The 17,238-nt window shown below is 36.1% G+C and overlaps 2 protein-coding genes across 2 annotated transcripts; both read left to right on the forward strand.

Moving 5' to 3' along the window:
- Positions 1-2,279: 2,279 nt before the first annotated feature.
- LOC113120062 (homeobox protein Hox-A11a) lies at positions 2,280-5,192 on the forward strand. The gene is made up of 2 exons (XM_026289908.1): positions 2,280-3,311; positions 3,983-5,192. Exons 1-2 carry the CDS (start codon positions 2,687-2,689, stop codon positions 4,213-4,215), a joined length of 858 nt encoding a protein of 285 aa, XP_026145693.1. The 5' UTR covers positions 2,280-2,686; the 3' UTR covers positions 4,216-5,192.
- A 7,363-nt stretch (positions 5,193-12,555) lies between these two features.
- On the forward strand, positions 12,556-16,583 carry LOC113120066 (homeobox protein Hox-A9a). Its single transcript, XM_026289918.1, has 2 exons — positions 12,556-15,146; positions 15,388-16,583. Exons 1-2 carry the CDS (start codon positions 14,597-14,599, stop codon positions 15,639-15,641), a joined length of 804 nt encoding a protein of 267 aa, XP_026145703.1. The 5' UTR covers positions 12,556-14,596; the 3' UTR covers positions 15,642-16,583.
- Positions 16,584-17,238: the final 655 nt, after the last annotated feature.

Below are 17,238 nucleotides of genomic sequence, written 5' to 3' on the forward strand. Positions count from 1 at the left end.
AAAATGTTAGACAATAAACTCAAAAATGTGTTTCAAAAATGTGTTTCAATAAGTGACTCAAAATACAGATTTTTTCCCCGATCACTTAACTTCCAGTAAGACTTTGAATTACGCCTCAACTTCAAACTAACACCAGTCCATCAAAGAAAGTTACTAACAGGCCTATGTGAAATAAAGTCCCTTGTAGGCCTAGTTGTTTTTTGGTTGACAGCACACGTTCTCATACCAGTTTGAGAGGTTTTTATAATTTAATTAAGAATTTGGTCAAAAACGTTTGGTATTTTTTCCATCTTGCTAATTTTTTAAAATGTATTTATTTTTTCGTTTTATCCTCATTGGACTTAACAAAGTCTAAATGACATTAGGCTTATGCAGCCACCTAACATTATTTATTTTGTTTATCATTATTGTTATTTACTGTGTAGCTAGTACATTACAATGTTGTATTTAATTATCGGTTTTAAAAAATTGCAGTGTAATTGTAATATAATTTATCGTTATAGCTGCACGCATTCGTATCATTTGTAATCTAATTTGTGACTACTAGCAGTCCATTAATTCCCAAACGAGCTCGAACATGTTTTATAAAGCACATGGTTCCAAACAAATAGCTCCTGTTGTGCGTTGAATGAATACAACAGTCAGCTTAGTCGTACCTAAAGTTATATTCACACTGTAGCTGGTGAACGGACATTCCACATACAAACAGATTGGATGCAATATATATATATTGCATCCAATTTAGCTTCATACTAGATATTCTTCTAATTTATTTACTGTTATAATTGTTTAAAAACTGCATGTTGTTGTTTGTGATATATTTACTCAGGCGTGTGTGAGAGAGGCTATGCAGGCATTATGTGGATGTGGAGGTTTCGTTCGGTTTTTTCTTTTTTTCTCCAAGTGCCTGTTTTTCCTACTTGTCACATTATATTGCGTTTTGTCTTTCCTTTGTAAAGTTCCCTAATGTGAAAGCGAAGTTTGTGAAACTCCGTCCGGGGCATGGAGTGGCTTGCGTGGCGTTTGTTGTTCATTCTCTTTTTCAGACTTGCTCGGTGGGCGGTAGCCCGCCCCCCTCCCCGAACTTGAAGTCGACCGCACAGCCAAGTCTGTGGTAAACCTGAGCTCCCTGGGTCTGGGCCGCAACGCCAGACTAGACATGGATACACTGTGGAACGAAAAAAAGAGAAGAAATAAACCGAATGAGATTATATAACGTTATATAAAAGCAGGTTATATGATTCAATCTCTTACTTTGCATAACAAAGGCCAATTTTTAAAAATGGTTGTATATATTAATATTACATTATATTATATGTTCCTCTTTATTTTTAACTATTATTTTGTGTAAATTTTGTGATTTGGAAGTTACAAATTGCATTAAAATCTCTGCTTTCCAGTGACCCATCACAGGTTTCCGTTGTGTCCCCAAATTACTGCTGAAAGCTTTGCAGCACATGGCGCAGAATTTGTCTTGAGTTGACAAAGAGGCGGAGCGTCTAGTCTTGGGGCCACCGATTTTGTATTGCACCTTATCATTGTGCCAATTTTCGTGGAGAACATATTAGCATAAAAGAATAATATCATCACAATATCTTAGACCTTCCTGTGCGTTCCTCGGAGGCACTAAGGGTGCAAGGGGTTTAAGGGTTATGTATTGTGGAAAAGTGAGGCCTATTAATCCAGGTTTAAAAACCAAACTCATGTATTCTCAGGATGTTCAAAACTCAAACTGTTTTCTATAGTAGGCTACTTAATTCCAGTGAAAGTAAAAAATAAATAAATAAATAAAAAATACTTACTTTCTGAATGTAGCTAGTTCGTCGTGTGAATTCAATTTAGGATGATTTTGTATTGCAAAATTTTACCGGAGAAGCAATAACCTAATTATTATAATGAGTTCATCATGTATTCTGATCATCAAAGCATAATGATTAATCATCATATGCATTTTGTGTGAAATAACTTAATAATGACAATAAAAATGTAAGGTGTAAGACTGAAAGACTGAAAGGTATAGGCCTACAGCAAATATTTTAAATGTACGGTAGTGTTTTATAAGAAGACTGGGTTACATGTAAAAGCCACAGTCATTTTCTTTTTTTAATGCAGATGATGTTATGATAGACAGTAGCTACTGATCGCTCGCAAGCCTTAGCCTAAGTCGCTAACACTTGTGTTTTTGACTTACAAACTTCTAAGAATAGACTAGAGTAGCCTAATTTGTCAAGACTTTGTATTTAGAATTTAGTTTCATAACATATATTTGTAAATTTAAAACGACATTTAAAAATAATAGTCGAAAAAAGTAGGCTACAAATTATTTATGTTCAGCAGCAGAAAATTGTTTTAATTTTCACAAACTAGGCCTATTCGCAAACCAATTAGAAATTAATTCGTAATTCAGTCTGAACTTCGTTAAACAGTTTGGATATGCCATTAATTATCTTTCACTGTCAATATAACAAAACAAGTGAGCGAGGATCTTTCCATTTCTTTTCTAGACCACGTGATCCTGGCCTCGGTTGGACTGGATAGAGATGGATTTCCACGTCATCTTACGTCTCAAAATTTCTGCCTCGCGGATACCCCTACAACTCGGGTAAAAGGCACGCGCACATGAGAGCTATGTTGTGGGCGTTGCGTATAGGTCTCGCTAGCCCAAGCTAGAAGCTGCGCGGGTACAATGATGGATTTTGACGAGAGGGTTTCCGTTGGGTCCAACATGTATCTGCCCAGCTGCACGTATTACGTTCCGGGGGCTGATTTCTCCACGTTGCCCTCTTTCCTTTCCCAAAGTCCGTCTTCTCGTCCAGTTACCTACTCTTACTCCTCTAACCTGCCTCAGGTACAGCACGTCAGGGAGGTTACATTCCGAGACTATGCTATTGACGCGTCCAGTAAATGGCCTCACAGGGGTCCTCTGGCTCAGTGTTATCCGTCGGAGGACATAGTACACAGGGAGTGTTTACCAGCAACAACGACAGTCGGTGAAATGTTCCCCAAGAATAATGCATCTGCGTATTTTCACGCATCGAACTCGACATCCGCGTCCAATTTCTACGGCAATGTTGGAAGAAACGGGGTGCTTCCTCAAGCATTTGACCAGTTTTTTGACACCGCCTACGGAGGTTCGGATAGTGTAGCGAACAGCGACTATGCAGCGAGGGATAAAATGCACTCCAGCAAACAGCCAGCGCCAGCGCCAGCGCCCGCTCCGGATTCCGAATCCGAAAGAAAGGAGCGACAGGAGACCAGTAGTCCCGAGTCTTCTTCCGGAAACAACGAGGAAAAGAATAGTGGTGCAAGCAGTAAGTATGAGCTCAGCGAGACTGTCATGCGAGAAAGTTTGCAATCTTGCGTTCTCCTGTTAAAAATTTTATATGCTGTTTTATAAGCGTATAAGCTTTATGGAGGGCCTGAGATTTCCCCAACAAAACCTAGGCTACATGTAAACTGTGAGAATCACGTGCTTGGAATTGAAATTGGCCATGAAAAGACTCAAAGCTTGCGCATTTTTAACTTGAACTTTAAAATCTATTTAAGTGGACGCGGAGATTTCACAGGATTGTTTACAACAGTCAAAGTCACAAGCGACTTAGTTATTCTAAGGTAATTAATGCATGTTATTTTTTTAAGTAAAAATACGTTGTCATATGCTGGTAGTCTATAAAAACATATATTTTAAATTTTGCAACCCTTAAGATAGAAGATATGTTGTTTGTAGCCTAAATAAACTTTAGATTTAAATTTGTCTTTGTATTTATTGACCTTAACAATGGTAATCAATAGATAATTAGACAGCTGCATATATAGATGTATAGATAGATGGATGTATAGATAGATAGTATTGCGTATACTGTAGGCTACTAACTTATTCAACTTATTTTTATATAGGCTATATAGCCTAATAATCCTATTTTAAATCATCTAACCCTTTGGAGTAATGATGATCATTTGTTTATTGGTCATTTTCTGTAAGGTGGACCCAGGGTTCGCAAGAAGAGATGTCCCTATACAAAATTTCAAATCCGCGAGCTCGAGAGGGAATTTTTCTTCAGCGTGTACATCAACAAAGAGAAACGACTTCAGCTCTCAAGGATGCTTAACCTCACCGATCGCCAAGTGAAAATTTGGTTCCAGAACCGGCGGATGAAGGAAAAGAAACTAAATCGGGACCGGTTACAGTACTACAGTACCAACCCACTGCTTTAGGGCAAGGAAATAACAACAGATACAATGCTACAGCTGCAGTAATGAGATCACATAGGAGAGCTTAAACAGACTCTCAGCGGTTAACTTCAAGTTCGTGACAAGGCACCCATTCACGTGTATACATTTATTGAGAGCATATAGGACATTGAAATTCACATTTTAAATAAGGGATGTTTGTGCTCGTGATAGATTAATGTACACAATTTTTGTCGAACAGAAATTATTTAATTAAGAGCTCGTGATACACACTGAACGTGGACTATTCCGCTTGCAGATGTTATGGACTATATGCGAGGATGAAATATTTGGGTCTAAACAAGAAAATGCTTTTGACAAGCCATTCGTATGGCATGTTCATTGTTGTGGAGGAATGTTGTAGTCTACAGGTTGGCCTAATGACTTTGGTGTGACCAAATATATATATATAAAAAAACTGCTATAATGTTAGCGTGACTGATCCCAGTTTCCAAATTATTTATACGATTTGCCACCAAATATAATTGTCATCCGTCGTTGTTAGTGAACGTCTTTAAGCAATAATACGTTCTTCTACGGCCGTCTCTCGGGAATGTAAACGACTCATTACACACAAATTGTGTACGGACTAAAATTTGATCATCCAAAGTTTTCACTTGCTGCAAACTCTGTGAACAACAGAAATAAAACGGACAGTGAGGTTGACCCAAAGGAGAACATGCAATCTAGGTGAATCTCATAAACATTTTTGGACTCGAAATTGGTCATCTTTATGAAGTGGACTCTTTCAGGCTTAAGAAATAACGTTTTAACAATAACCTTATTCGCCCATGTTCTATTCTGCACCGCTATGGTTTGGCTGATTGTAATCCAGAAAATCATCTTTATGACATTTACTTTTACTTGTAGTAAATTAAATAATTAAAGGGGCACAATATTTGTAGTAGCCTGCACCGTTTTCTTTTCAAATATATAATTGTGTACATATGTTTTATGCATGAGTAGGCTATACACTTGCACATTATGTGCATATATATATATATATATATATATATATATATATATATATATATATATATATATATATATATATATATATATATATATATATAAAAGCAATGTTTTATTTTTTCTTCTTTTTCTTAAGATCTCCCTTGGACCATAATAAGAAACAATTGTTACCTTAGTGTTACCGTCACAGTGGTTACAGTAGGCTACTATTTGCAGTTATCATCTGAATGTTTATGGCTGTACTCGTAGTGTTCATATATGACAGCGTAAGAGCAATAAACTAAGACAGTGGCAGAGAGAAAGAAAGTAGGAGAGAGGGGGAAAGAAAGACTGAGCTTTATGGTTGCTTGCTGCAGAGCGACATGGCCTGGCTGGCGCATCCTTTGAGGCGGTGAGGAATATCCGCCTAATTACGGGGACATCCTCCTTGTTGCTTCAGCAACACGACCATAAAAGCTGTCTGTGTCTGGAGCATTTGGGCAATTGCAGTGTGGTGTCATAAACCGTCTGAGAACCAAGGTTATTAGACACAGTTCCAAGGGGACAGAGGCAAAGAGATTTTGACGGGCTGCTTTCAGAAATGCTCGTACTTTCTGCCTCTTGGATTAATTTCACACTAAAGGTTTTCTGCCGTGCGTAGTGCTGTTTTCTCAGTTTTATGTTTTGTTATTACTTATTGATTTTTTATTTAATTTAATTCTTTCTCTATTTACATATTGACTAAAACCAGAACTGTCCCACGAATAGGTTCAAATGGCCTCCATTGGGAGGCACTCGTGAGATCAATGTCATGGCCGTGGATCATTGATTGAACAGGAGATATTTTCAGACTCAAATGTTTGAATGTCATATTGTTGTTTGATGTTTTGAGGCAACATCAAACATCAAAAGCTATACATACATATATATATATTTTGATGTTTGATCATATATATATATATATATATATATATATATATATATATATATATATATATATATATAATATGGTCAATAAAGAGTCTATTATTGGGAACTATTTTAGGTTGAAACATACCAAATTCCCTACAGGTGTTCCAACCGTACTGCCTTCAATTCAGACAGTCACTAAAACATTCCACAGCTTAAACCGTCTGGAACAGAACACGCATTAAATGTCCACTGTTCTTATTATATTGAAAATTATATTGTAAAATATGAGGGTATTAAAAATTCACGTTTACCACTGAATTAAAGTTTATGGCAAACGAACTATGCTCTGTCGACTAAGAAATCCATTAAGGCTTTACCAAAGACGTTTTCGCTTATATCTTTGAGCAAATATATAATATATAAAATATATTATATATTTTTCTTTGCAAAAATGTATAGCCAGCTGTAATCAAGGATTAATTGGTCTAATAATGACGCACATCGTTCATTCGAGCTGTAAGCGATGATTAACATTAACTGGAGAACAGTGACTATGCTGTCTGAACAGCTCTTTTTTCTCTCCCGCTGAAAAATTTAATTATATACTTTAAAATTATGTTTGTAATTGTGATACATAATTGTGCCTTTCCGCATTAGGACTTACAGCCAGAAGAGGTGAGAGCAGACGGACGGGTAGTGTTACAGTGTGTGTGGACTATTTGTCTCTAGTGCAAAATAAATGCTTCCGCTGATAATTATAAAATGTGAGATTTCTGTTCTTGAGTTTCTCTTACATCGAACTCAAACTTGGGAACAAAGAAACGTGGAAATAAAAGGGTTGAGTTTATTTAGCTTAGCATTTCACCTTTGGCAAGTATAGACATAATAACTAAATTGCATATGAAATATAACCAGCCAGCTGTATTTATTTTAATGCCCACAGTTCCTTAAATCACTTAAATTGTTACATTAACTTCATAAAAGGTAAATATGGGTTAGATCGATCTTATTTATATTAGGCTGTTAAAAAACACAACTTAAAATATCGAGAGAGATAAAGGGTAGCCTATGTGGGAAATGGCAGTAGTGTTATTTTGTTTCAGACATAATTCTACAAATACTTAAAATTAAGTCAAGAATTAACATGTTTTGACGTTAACGCGTAGGCTGCTGATAAACTGACTAAATATCGATCTGTATGTTTTAAATTCGAAAATGTATTTGCTTGTTAATATAGGCCTTGTTTATTCGAATTTTAATGCATTTTTTAAAACGTTGTGTATTTTACAAACATTGAGGGTAAAAAACCATTGTGGCAACCCGCAATGTCATACATGCACATGGTTGAGGCAGAATGGCGCATAGCGCAAGTCATTCCACACGTGGCCTTAGCCTTGGTTTGAAAATTAGTGAGGGGGTGGGGTTAAGAATTGTGCTAATAATAGACCCCCATACTCATTAAACACTTTAAAAAAAGACAGACATGTAGATGCTTGTGAAATATGTTTTTTTTTTCTGTTTTGGAGGAATGAGCATTGTTAAATTATGTCATATTGCACCATTACAGGTTGCCTACACTTTTTATTCATTATTCATTCATCAATACATACGCCGATTACTGTTATAGTTTTCATCAATAACCATTGCTAGACGATAACCTTCACTAATGCTCTTATGAATGTTGTTAGCATGACTTTGTTAAAACTTAACTACAATAACCAATGAAATAGCATCTTCATGGCGTTTGCATTTTTTTTTTTTTAATTATTATTTTTATTCTGTAACCTTCTACAGATCTCTGCACTATTGTTATATGGTACATCGTAGATAACGTTTCTGACAGATAATATCCTGTCAGCAAAAACATGTTGGCTTTTTTGACTATTGTCAGTTTCAGTTCTGACGATCATTGCAGTGTTGCCAGATGTCCCTATGACAACAAATAAAACCAGAAAAATAAATGAATAAACCGAGATTAGTTCAAATCTTTGGTAAATAAGGTAAGCTAACGATTTCGCTAACCTCACGCTCTATTAACTTTGTAAAGTGTCAAATTAAGTAAAAAAGACAATTCAAAACAGCATACAATATTTGGATCTGGCAACAGGCGGATGCTAGTTTCCATGCTAAGAATTCATGCTAAGGCCCGCCCATGAGGCTGTTTGACAGACATGTCTAACAACCAATCACTTTTCTTTTTGTTCATCGTCATGTTTCTAGGTGTGAAAAATAATAATTAGACCAGTGTGTAAAACTCTGTGAGTATTTTAAAGATTCTGTGACAAGAACTTTAAATATTTCACATACTTTTGAAACTCCAGTAGTTAAACCTGATAAGCGCTCATGGTCACAGTTGTAAACACCATGGCTTTATTCTTTTATGAAGGGGTTTGTCATCACAAACATATGCATCTTTGTTTCTGGACAAAACAAAAAAATGCAACACACACGTCTCCAGGAAATCCTGTAGAATTCAACCAATCCGATGACGACTTAGACACTCCTGAAGAGTTTCCACTTTTGTGTCCCATATGCACCAGACAACGGTCCGTGGGCGTGACTTCTGAGGATGAAACTACTGCGCCCGCGCCCTCACTGGCTTTCTGGAGCATCATTCACTCCACCAGCATCTCAAAGCAATCATTTTTAAACGGGCGCTAAACATTCTTCTTGCAAACTGTCTAAACATAATAATACTTGCAGACACAGAGGAGATTTAAACAACAGATCAGTCATTTAGAGAACACATATTTTTTACAATGAAAAATTTACCTAGATCTGGATCTTGGTGATCTCATAGGTGGCTATACGGACATGGTTCCACATCAGAGGCTGTTTCATAAAAGAAGCTAAGAAAAGCGGGGATTAAAGTCCAAAACCTGACTTAAAAACCTTAAAAATCAATTGGAAGTAAAGCTGTTTCATAAAAGATGATTTAAGTTCATCCAATTATCTCACTAATTCGATCAAGGTTCAGTGAGTAAGTTAATTTCAAGCGCAGGCTTATTCTTATAAAGCCCTTATTATCTATCATGGATCAAATCGATCCACCATGGCAAACATCGGATATTTGTGCTGTTTAATTTGAGTCATTGTGTTTTTTTCATTGTGTTTTTTCTCAGTACATAAGTGACACGTCACAGGTATATTTTTCATTTGTAAAAGTTGGAAAGTCATGCAAATATTTCCATTGCGCTGTCAGGAGTGGATGAGGCTTGCACAGGCGAACGAGCGCTAAACCGATGGAACGAAATAGAACATTAGTGCAATAATTTTTAATAAAATATGCATTCTGCTAAAATATTTGTTGTTGGACATTAAATGTGACACAAGTAGAATTTGAATACTGCATATAAGTGTATTTTTATGATAGCAGTTACTGTAAATCAAATTTAAGCTTGATAATACAGCCCTCGAATGAGTTAAATGTGTGTTTTATATTATTTATTTTAATTTGATTAAGTGATTTTAACTTTTAATTTAGTGTTTTTAATGCTTTTAAAGATCTATTTTAGATTGACATGTTTTAATATATATATATATATATATATAGAGAGAGAGAGAGAGAGAGAGAGAGAGAGAGAGAGAGCTTTTAGAATAGAGCTTTTAAAGATCTATTTTAGATTGACATGTTTTAATATATATATATATATATATATATATATATATATATATATATATATATATATATATATATATATATATATATATATATTAAAACATGTCAATCTAAAATAGATCTTTAAAAGCTCTATTCTAAAAGCTCTCTCTCTCTCTCTCTCTCAAGTCAGGTTTTGTACTTTAATCCCATCTTTTCTTAGCGTCTTTTATGAAACAGCAAATGTTGCTGCTATAGCCTACAGACAGGTGACGCAGTCCTGGAGGGGTGTGGCTCTTTGTGTTGCCATGTTCTAACTGGTTGAAACGTGCTCTGAATTGAACGAGGACACCTCAGTACACCCAGCTTGTCAAACGAAGTAAATGACCACCAATGAGCTTTTTCATACACTATCCTCAAAACACTTCCCGGTAAAGGCGTGGGAAGTGTTCGCGCAAAATGGAGTGAGTGCCTTTTGGATTGCCTAAATAATAAGCGGACTAAACCTGGCAGCTAGATAAGCATCAGTTAATGGAGTTTGGCATCTTACTTTGAAAAGCGACATTACTCACAACCCAGCAAAACTTCAGACAAATGTGGCTGCTCAAACCTTAACTGTGATCAGCGTGGCGATGTGGTTTGGAGCAGCTCGTGTTAATATATTTTGCCTCTGTCCTCAGGACATCAAAGAAGATCGAGCAGCGGATATGCACTAAAGTAGCATCTAGCCACTCGGGCTTGTGCTAGGCTCCGATAGTAACTTGCAGGGATACAGGCCATCTGACGTCGAGGCTGCCTATTTAGACTTTAACATCTCTATTATCAAGCAAAAAAGGTAGAGGTGATATTAGTGTTGTCTGTACGCCGGATGACAACGACTTAAAAAAAAACAAACAAAAAACAGGACAGGTGGCACATTCGGGATATATGTCATAGGCCTACTTGCTTGGTGTAATGAGGCAAAGGTAAGGTCTGTTTTAGGTCTGGTCTTTAATGTATATTTAATACTATTAATTTATTACTTACATATTTAAAGCAATGTATGTATTCATCTGATGTAGAGAATATACAATATAGCTAAATAGCATGTTAGATTTTAATTTGAAATTAAATGTAAGTACTAGGCCTATATATTCAGACATTTAGTGACAGAAAATTACTCTTTGACAACATAAACATAAAATACCATATAATAGAATATGCATGGCTCAGTAAAAAAAAAAAACGAAAGGCTATCAATATACATATATATATATATAGAGAGAGAGAGAGAGAGAGAGGGGGAGGGAGGGGCCTATACGGCAAGATTTCGATATTCTTCTTTTTTTTTCAGACAGTGATCTCAAATATTGTTACTTTGTGTTTTTTGAAACCAAACGTCTGAAACAACACCGCTTTTAATTATGGACCATAAAACTATTTTATTATGCAGCCCAATTTTGCTGTCACTCGCTTTACTCATAGCCTACATGTGCTATCCTGATACTGTTCAGCAAACTGGCAAACGGAAGACTTTCCGGAAGAAGCGCTGTCCTTACACCAAACAACAAGCCTTAGAGCTGGAGAAGTATAACCTTTACATTCTACAAGATGTACATGACTCAGCAGCGCCGCCTAGAAATCAGCCACAGTGTGCATCTGACAGGCAAGTCAAAAATAATCAGAAATAATCCTCGAAGTCTGTCACGATTAGGATTTTTATTTTTTAATGATGGCTTTATTCTATGCCATATGTTTATATATACAGTATAATTTTATACACATTGTTTCCTAATTTTCGTTCAGAATGATTTCGCTTTATTCTTGCCATTCCATGTCTGGTAGGCTGTGTTTATAATGTTAACATTGTGCAAAAGAAACAGTTGACCACCTTGATTATGTTGCCATTTATAACTTTTTTTAAAATAACAATTGTATGCAGGCTGTTGATTTTTCTTTATTCTTTTAACCCTAATACGCAATATTCAAGAATTATGAAAATTAAATTATTTATTGAATACAATTTATTTTTTATACAGATCTCCTGGCTATGTAGCCCTTCAGCATATAAGCTACTTGCAAAGGCGATGCGTGTAGATCTATCTATCTATCTATCTATCTATCTATCTATCTATCTATCTATCTATCTATCTATCTAATCTTTAAATTAAAACTACCTTGAACTACGAAGTATGAAACCTCTGTGCGACGAAACAGAAAAACTAATGATTTAGTGTTCTAGCACCGGATAAAGAATGTGCTTGTGTATGTGTCCAAACTTAAACCAATAATGTTGGTTTCCAGTGTGTATATTTTGCATTTGTGCTTACATGACCTTTGTTGAGTTATGCTGTGAAAAGGTAGTGTTGTAAATTTGTAGCCTATTATGTTCTATATTTTTTTTTAAATCTAACTTCGTTTTGCAGTGAAATTTACATTACAGAAATATACAATAAGCATACTTCAGCGAAGGGGCAACAACATGTACAGACACTGTGGTATTATGACGAGTTTTGTCTGCTTTTGTGGCATTTTATTGCTGGCTACTTTATGAGGCTCACTTTTCTCAGTGACTACCATCAGTACAGACTGGAAGGAGGCAAGAAAGAAGACGTCCGGATTTCAGGCGATGGAAACGAGTTTCATTTAAATCAAATTAACACAGGTAACATTATATTCTGATATGAATGATAGTGATATGACTTCCGAAAGGCTTGGCTGTTACAAAAATGCATGTTGTTTGATAGAAAATGCATATTAAAGATTAGATGAAAGGTAATGCGGACGATTTGTTTTGATAGCAGTTGTTTTGTCTGAAGAGTCGAAAGCAGACTGTTGAGTGGTTTAGGTAGTTTCATGTTGTTGGGATTGTATATTTAAACTCAGCAACATGAAACTGTCTTAATTGCCCCAGTTCCACTCGTCCGTAATCCAAGATCTACTTATTTTTCACCTAGTGGACATCGAAGCAATCCCAAATATTTTTTGTTCTCATATATAGCTATATTAAAAAAGTATTCATTATTATTTCAGAAATTGTATTTTTAACACAATCGCCGTATAAGTTGTTTGATATTTTCATTTCTCGGACTGAATGTAGACACTGATTTGTTAAACTCCGTGTAGTCAGACAAGGCCTCGGTTACGTCCAATACACGGCAATCGAGTCTTGTCTGCTGTAAGCAACAACAACCTCGGTGGCGTGTCACTGAGCTCGAGAAATTGCGTTCCCAGCTTCCGCCTGGCGCCGTAAGAAGTGGCTGAACACAAAAGAAAAGATTGGCTTTATGGTGGCTCTCCAGTACAGCTAAAGCGAATTTGTTTGTGCCTAAAAAGCATGAATAACGCCTACAGTAAAACTTGGTTGTGTTAACAAACACCCTGGTGCAGTTTACGGCCTCAAAAGGGCCATACTGTTTCCGTCTCTCTCTTCTTCTTTTTTTTTTTAAGCTGTTCCTGCTGTAAAATAGTAAAATCCTTCTGATAATGACTGATGGATTATTAAACAGAGTGAACAATTATTTAATTATTTAAAAACACATTTTTCGTTGTTGAACGAGACTACTTTACTGAGCAGTTGTGCTTTATATCTTCTTGTCTGTAAATGTCAGATGAAAATAAACCTGACTAAAATTGTTAATGCTATTTACTTGTTTTTACTTGAGATTAATTTTAATTAATTTTATTTTGCTTTCATTTCCGTTAGTCTAGGCTACATATATTATAGGAAAAGTCTTTTTTTGCAAACATAATTTATATCAAAACGATACATAAATGGAATCCATTTATGGCAAATGATTGCCGAATAAAGCGTACAACATAACATTTATAATAATAATAATTATCAATAATAATAATTAGGTAAATTAGTAGGCTAATTTGCTATATTCTGTTATTTCTAATAGTATTCGTGTTAAGGCGACTTTAATAGCCTATTTAATTGGCGCTTTTTATTCTGTACCAAGTCACTTTGAATGTCATAGCTATTTTGATGTAGTCTTTTCGACTGAGCAGATTAATATACAATTTACAAATTGTACAAATTACAAATCATATTTTTTTTTTTGTGGAATTAATACTTTGAGACATTTGAATCTTCTGTTTTGCTGCGACGTAGCTATATATATTTTGGACCAATTCTTCTGCAATAAATGCGAAAATACAGTATATTCTGGAAAATAAACTAGTCTTTATATCCTAAAGAACATGCTTTTCTACTGGGATGCTACTGATATTGGTAATATACAAGCAGTAGCCGCTTGCTGCTAACCATGAAGTGAAAATGTAGCTGACCACGGTATAGCTTCCCATGTGATTCCAAGTCGTCATGTACACTGTACTGCTATTTTATCTTAATGGTTAGAATATCAAAACCAAAACCGCACAGCTAACAAGTAGAACACATATTATGTGCAGTATATGAAACAAGCCGTTCCATATCAAATTCTTCTCGATTTGTCGTATAGATACAGTTTGAATACATGCATTTCTGACTCCTGTCCATGATGTTTATCTGCAGAAAGGATTGAATGCATGACATTTTGTAAATAACAAACCTTGGTATTGTGCTTTAAATCTTGAAACTAAACAAATTCAGAGTATATATACTATATATGTATATATATGTATGTGTGTGTGTGTTTTGTTACAATTTGTAAACATGCCCATATTTATTTCTTAATGTAGCTCGATGTTTGTATTTACAGGAGAGGATTAAAAGCAAAACACTTTTTTAAGCCTACAGAAATTCCTTACATTTCTTTTTCTTTTTTTGTTCCAATGGTCACGTGTGCACTTTAACCAATCAAATGGCAGTTGCTCTCAACTTATTAGCTGAATGGTGTTTTGTGAGGGGAAAGTTGCCTCCTCATTTTCACAGATTGTTATTTTGTGAGCGTGTTACTGTATGTGTGTGTGTGTGTTTTTATGTGTGTGTATTTACGAGAGTGCGTCCCGGCCATGTCGACATCCGGAGCTCTGACAGGATATTATGTTGACTCTCTTTTTATGCCGGACAACGAGGAGAATAGTTTCTTCTCAGGTTCAGGACCCAGTCAGCACAGGCCCTCCGTTCTACCGACAGACCGTGCAGAGCTCGGTCCCTGCATATTCCCGGCAAAGCAACCCGTTTATGGTGGCTCGGGTTGGGGCCACATCCCAACGCATTACTCCAGAGGTGTACCGTCAGTGTATCAGCCGCATACGCAACCACCAGTAGCTGGGGATTACGTGCAGTCTTGGCTTTTGGACTCTGCATGTGGGCTGCCACTAACTGAGGTACCGACGATCCATCAGCACTATCATGCCAAACCTGATACAAATAAAACGAATGATAACGACACAGAGGCCAGTTCACATTCCGTACTCCCTTCTGGAGTCTTCACTAACGGAGGATGTTCTACCGAGACTGAGACCGTATCAGGCCGGACTGCTGACAAGGGAGGCGATGTAGAGGAGAAACCGGGCGCTCATCCAGGTAAGGCTGGCCAAATGGTGGGAATTAGGAGTACAATTATATAAAATGTAGCTATATTAAGCACTATTGATAAATGCCTGCGTTTTAACATCATTCTCATTCTAGTTAAATGCTTAAATAATTTAATTTATACCATGGTCTGGATTTTATATATATAGGATATTGTGTTAAAATCATTCTCTACTCGCTTTTGATTTCGAAACCCTCATTCCCTTAATCCCTTCCCTCTACCTTTCCCCAGACAATCCTGTGTCCAACTGGCTACACGCGAGCTCGACGCGTAAAAAACGATGCCCTTATACTAAGCACCAGATCCTTGAGCTGGAAAAAGAGTTTTTATTTAACAGTTACCTCACGCGCGACCGGCGGTACGAGGTCGCCCGTGTTCTGAACCTCACGGAGAGGCAGGTCAAAATTTGGTTCCAAAACCGCAGGATGAAGATGAAAAAATTAAACCAAGATATAAGGAGGACGACTAAGATGCAAGTCGTGTAGGTGAGGATGTGTGAAGATCCATCCCTGAAATAAAAAATGTATTGTGTTATTCAAGCATTTCTTAAAGGAACAGTAGCCTACTTTGGGATCCAGTACTTCGATAAAATGGATTAGGCTATTTGTTTGTCATAAGTGGTTCCGATTTTTATAAATACGACACAACTCTATTTTTCAGACGTCGCCTATGTTTAAATACTCGCTGACGCAGTATTTAAAATTATGTATTTCACTTGGACCAAATTTATTAGTAAATAATGAACATGTCTGAAATATTTACTGTTCCTCTTCAGTTGTCAGCATTATCAGTGTGTGTTTCGGGCCGCACATTTAGAGTTTTCTATGTTCGGTTCTGTGTTTCCAGGTTTCAGTTAATATACTTGAGGAGATATGATATCATGTACTCTTAGAAATTATTTCGTTTTTGTATTTGTCCTTAGAAATTGTTTTGTATTGACAATTGTGACTACAACACCTAGTCACTTTAGCCTACCTATTTGTTTTGAATCGACCAAAATGTTCACGCCATTATCAGCCGATGTGATATTGGGTGAAGTACGTGAACTTCAGGGAATAGGCCAAGTAAAAAAAAAAAGTAGTAAACACTGTAGGCAACTTTTCAAATACCTCATGGTCTGTTGGCCATCTCATATTGTTAGTTTACTTAGTTTTTGTTTTGTTTGCTTACATTTTTCAGATGTAATTTGTGATTTTATTTATTGAATAATACAAGTATTTAATGTCTTCAAAAAAGTCTCCCTTAAATTCCCTAGTCCTCGTGACCTTTTAAATAACAATTAAGTTGAGAACGATGTATTAAATTACGTGTATGTAAACATTTAGCCTAATTCTGTGAGTGTGTGAATATCTTGTAATTTCCATGCTTTTCATAGAGTTGTATTTTCATCATGGAAAAATAAATATTTAATTTACATTTCTGTAAAATTGTTGTTTTTGTTATTTTATATATATTTTTTCTACATTGGTTTAATTTAAGGCTATTAACATATCGAATTGCAGTCGCTATTTTACAAAAAGAGCGTAAAACATCCTTAGATGTAAATAAAAAAAAATTGTTTCACTCTTATAAAAACAATAATTTATTTTACCCATACCAGGAGATGGCAGACCTGAGGAATGTGTTCTGAGGCCAGGTTACGCTGGGCGAGTTTGTACTCTGGCCCGTAGACCGTCTGGCAGATGAGGTTGTTGGCTGCATGCTGTCATAAAAGACAATTACTGCTATAACCGTTTATGGTGTGCAAAGCGCTGCGAGGCGAGAGAAAGCAACACAACAGAGATATTATAGGACTCGACAGCTGGGGCCAATGAGCAACGCATGCATTCGAATCTGTGGAAATAAAAAAAGCAGATATAGTATTTACATCCATGATGAGATGCTTTTGCTCAACGTGATGTCTGTTAAAACATACAAACATTGAAATGTAAATATGATTGTTTTATATTATATACGGCTATATTATTGTATATAACCTACTTGCATAAGTGGCACAGGTATTGCGGGGGACTTTGACTTGAAAGTCCTCACCACGGAGACAAGGCAATGAATAGCAGACACGGCAACAGACACTGGCATTCC

Source organism: Carassius auratus, chromosome 19, assembly GCF_003368295.1.
Source record: "Carassius auratus strain Wakin chromosome 19, ASM336829v1, whole genome shotgun sequence".
In the NCBI taxonomy this organism is placed as follows: domain Eukaryota; kingdom Metazoa; phylum Chordata; class Actinopteri; order Cypriniformes; family Cyprinidae; genus Carassius; species Carassius auratus.

Bases quoted from the DNA above. Each gene is read 5' to 3' on its own strand.
- LOC113120066 (XM_026289918.1), top strand. From the start codon at position 14,597: ATGTGTGTGTATTTACGAGAGTGCGTCCCGGCCATGTCGACATCCGGA. The intron at 15,147-15,387 runs GTAAGGCTGGCC...ACCTTTCCCCAG, and splicing joins GAAACCGGGCGCTCATCCAG to ACAATCCTGTGTCCAACTGG.
- LOC113120062 (XM_026289908.1), top strand. From the start codon at position 2,687: ATGATGGATTTTGACGAGAGGGTTTCCGTTGGGTCCAACATGTATCTG. The intron at 3,312-3,982 runs GTAAGTATGAGC...ATTTTCTGTAAG, and splicing joins AAAGAATAGTGGTGCAAGCA to GTGGACCCAGGGTTCGCAAG.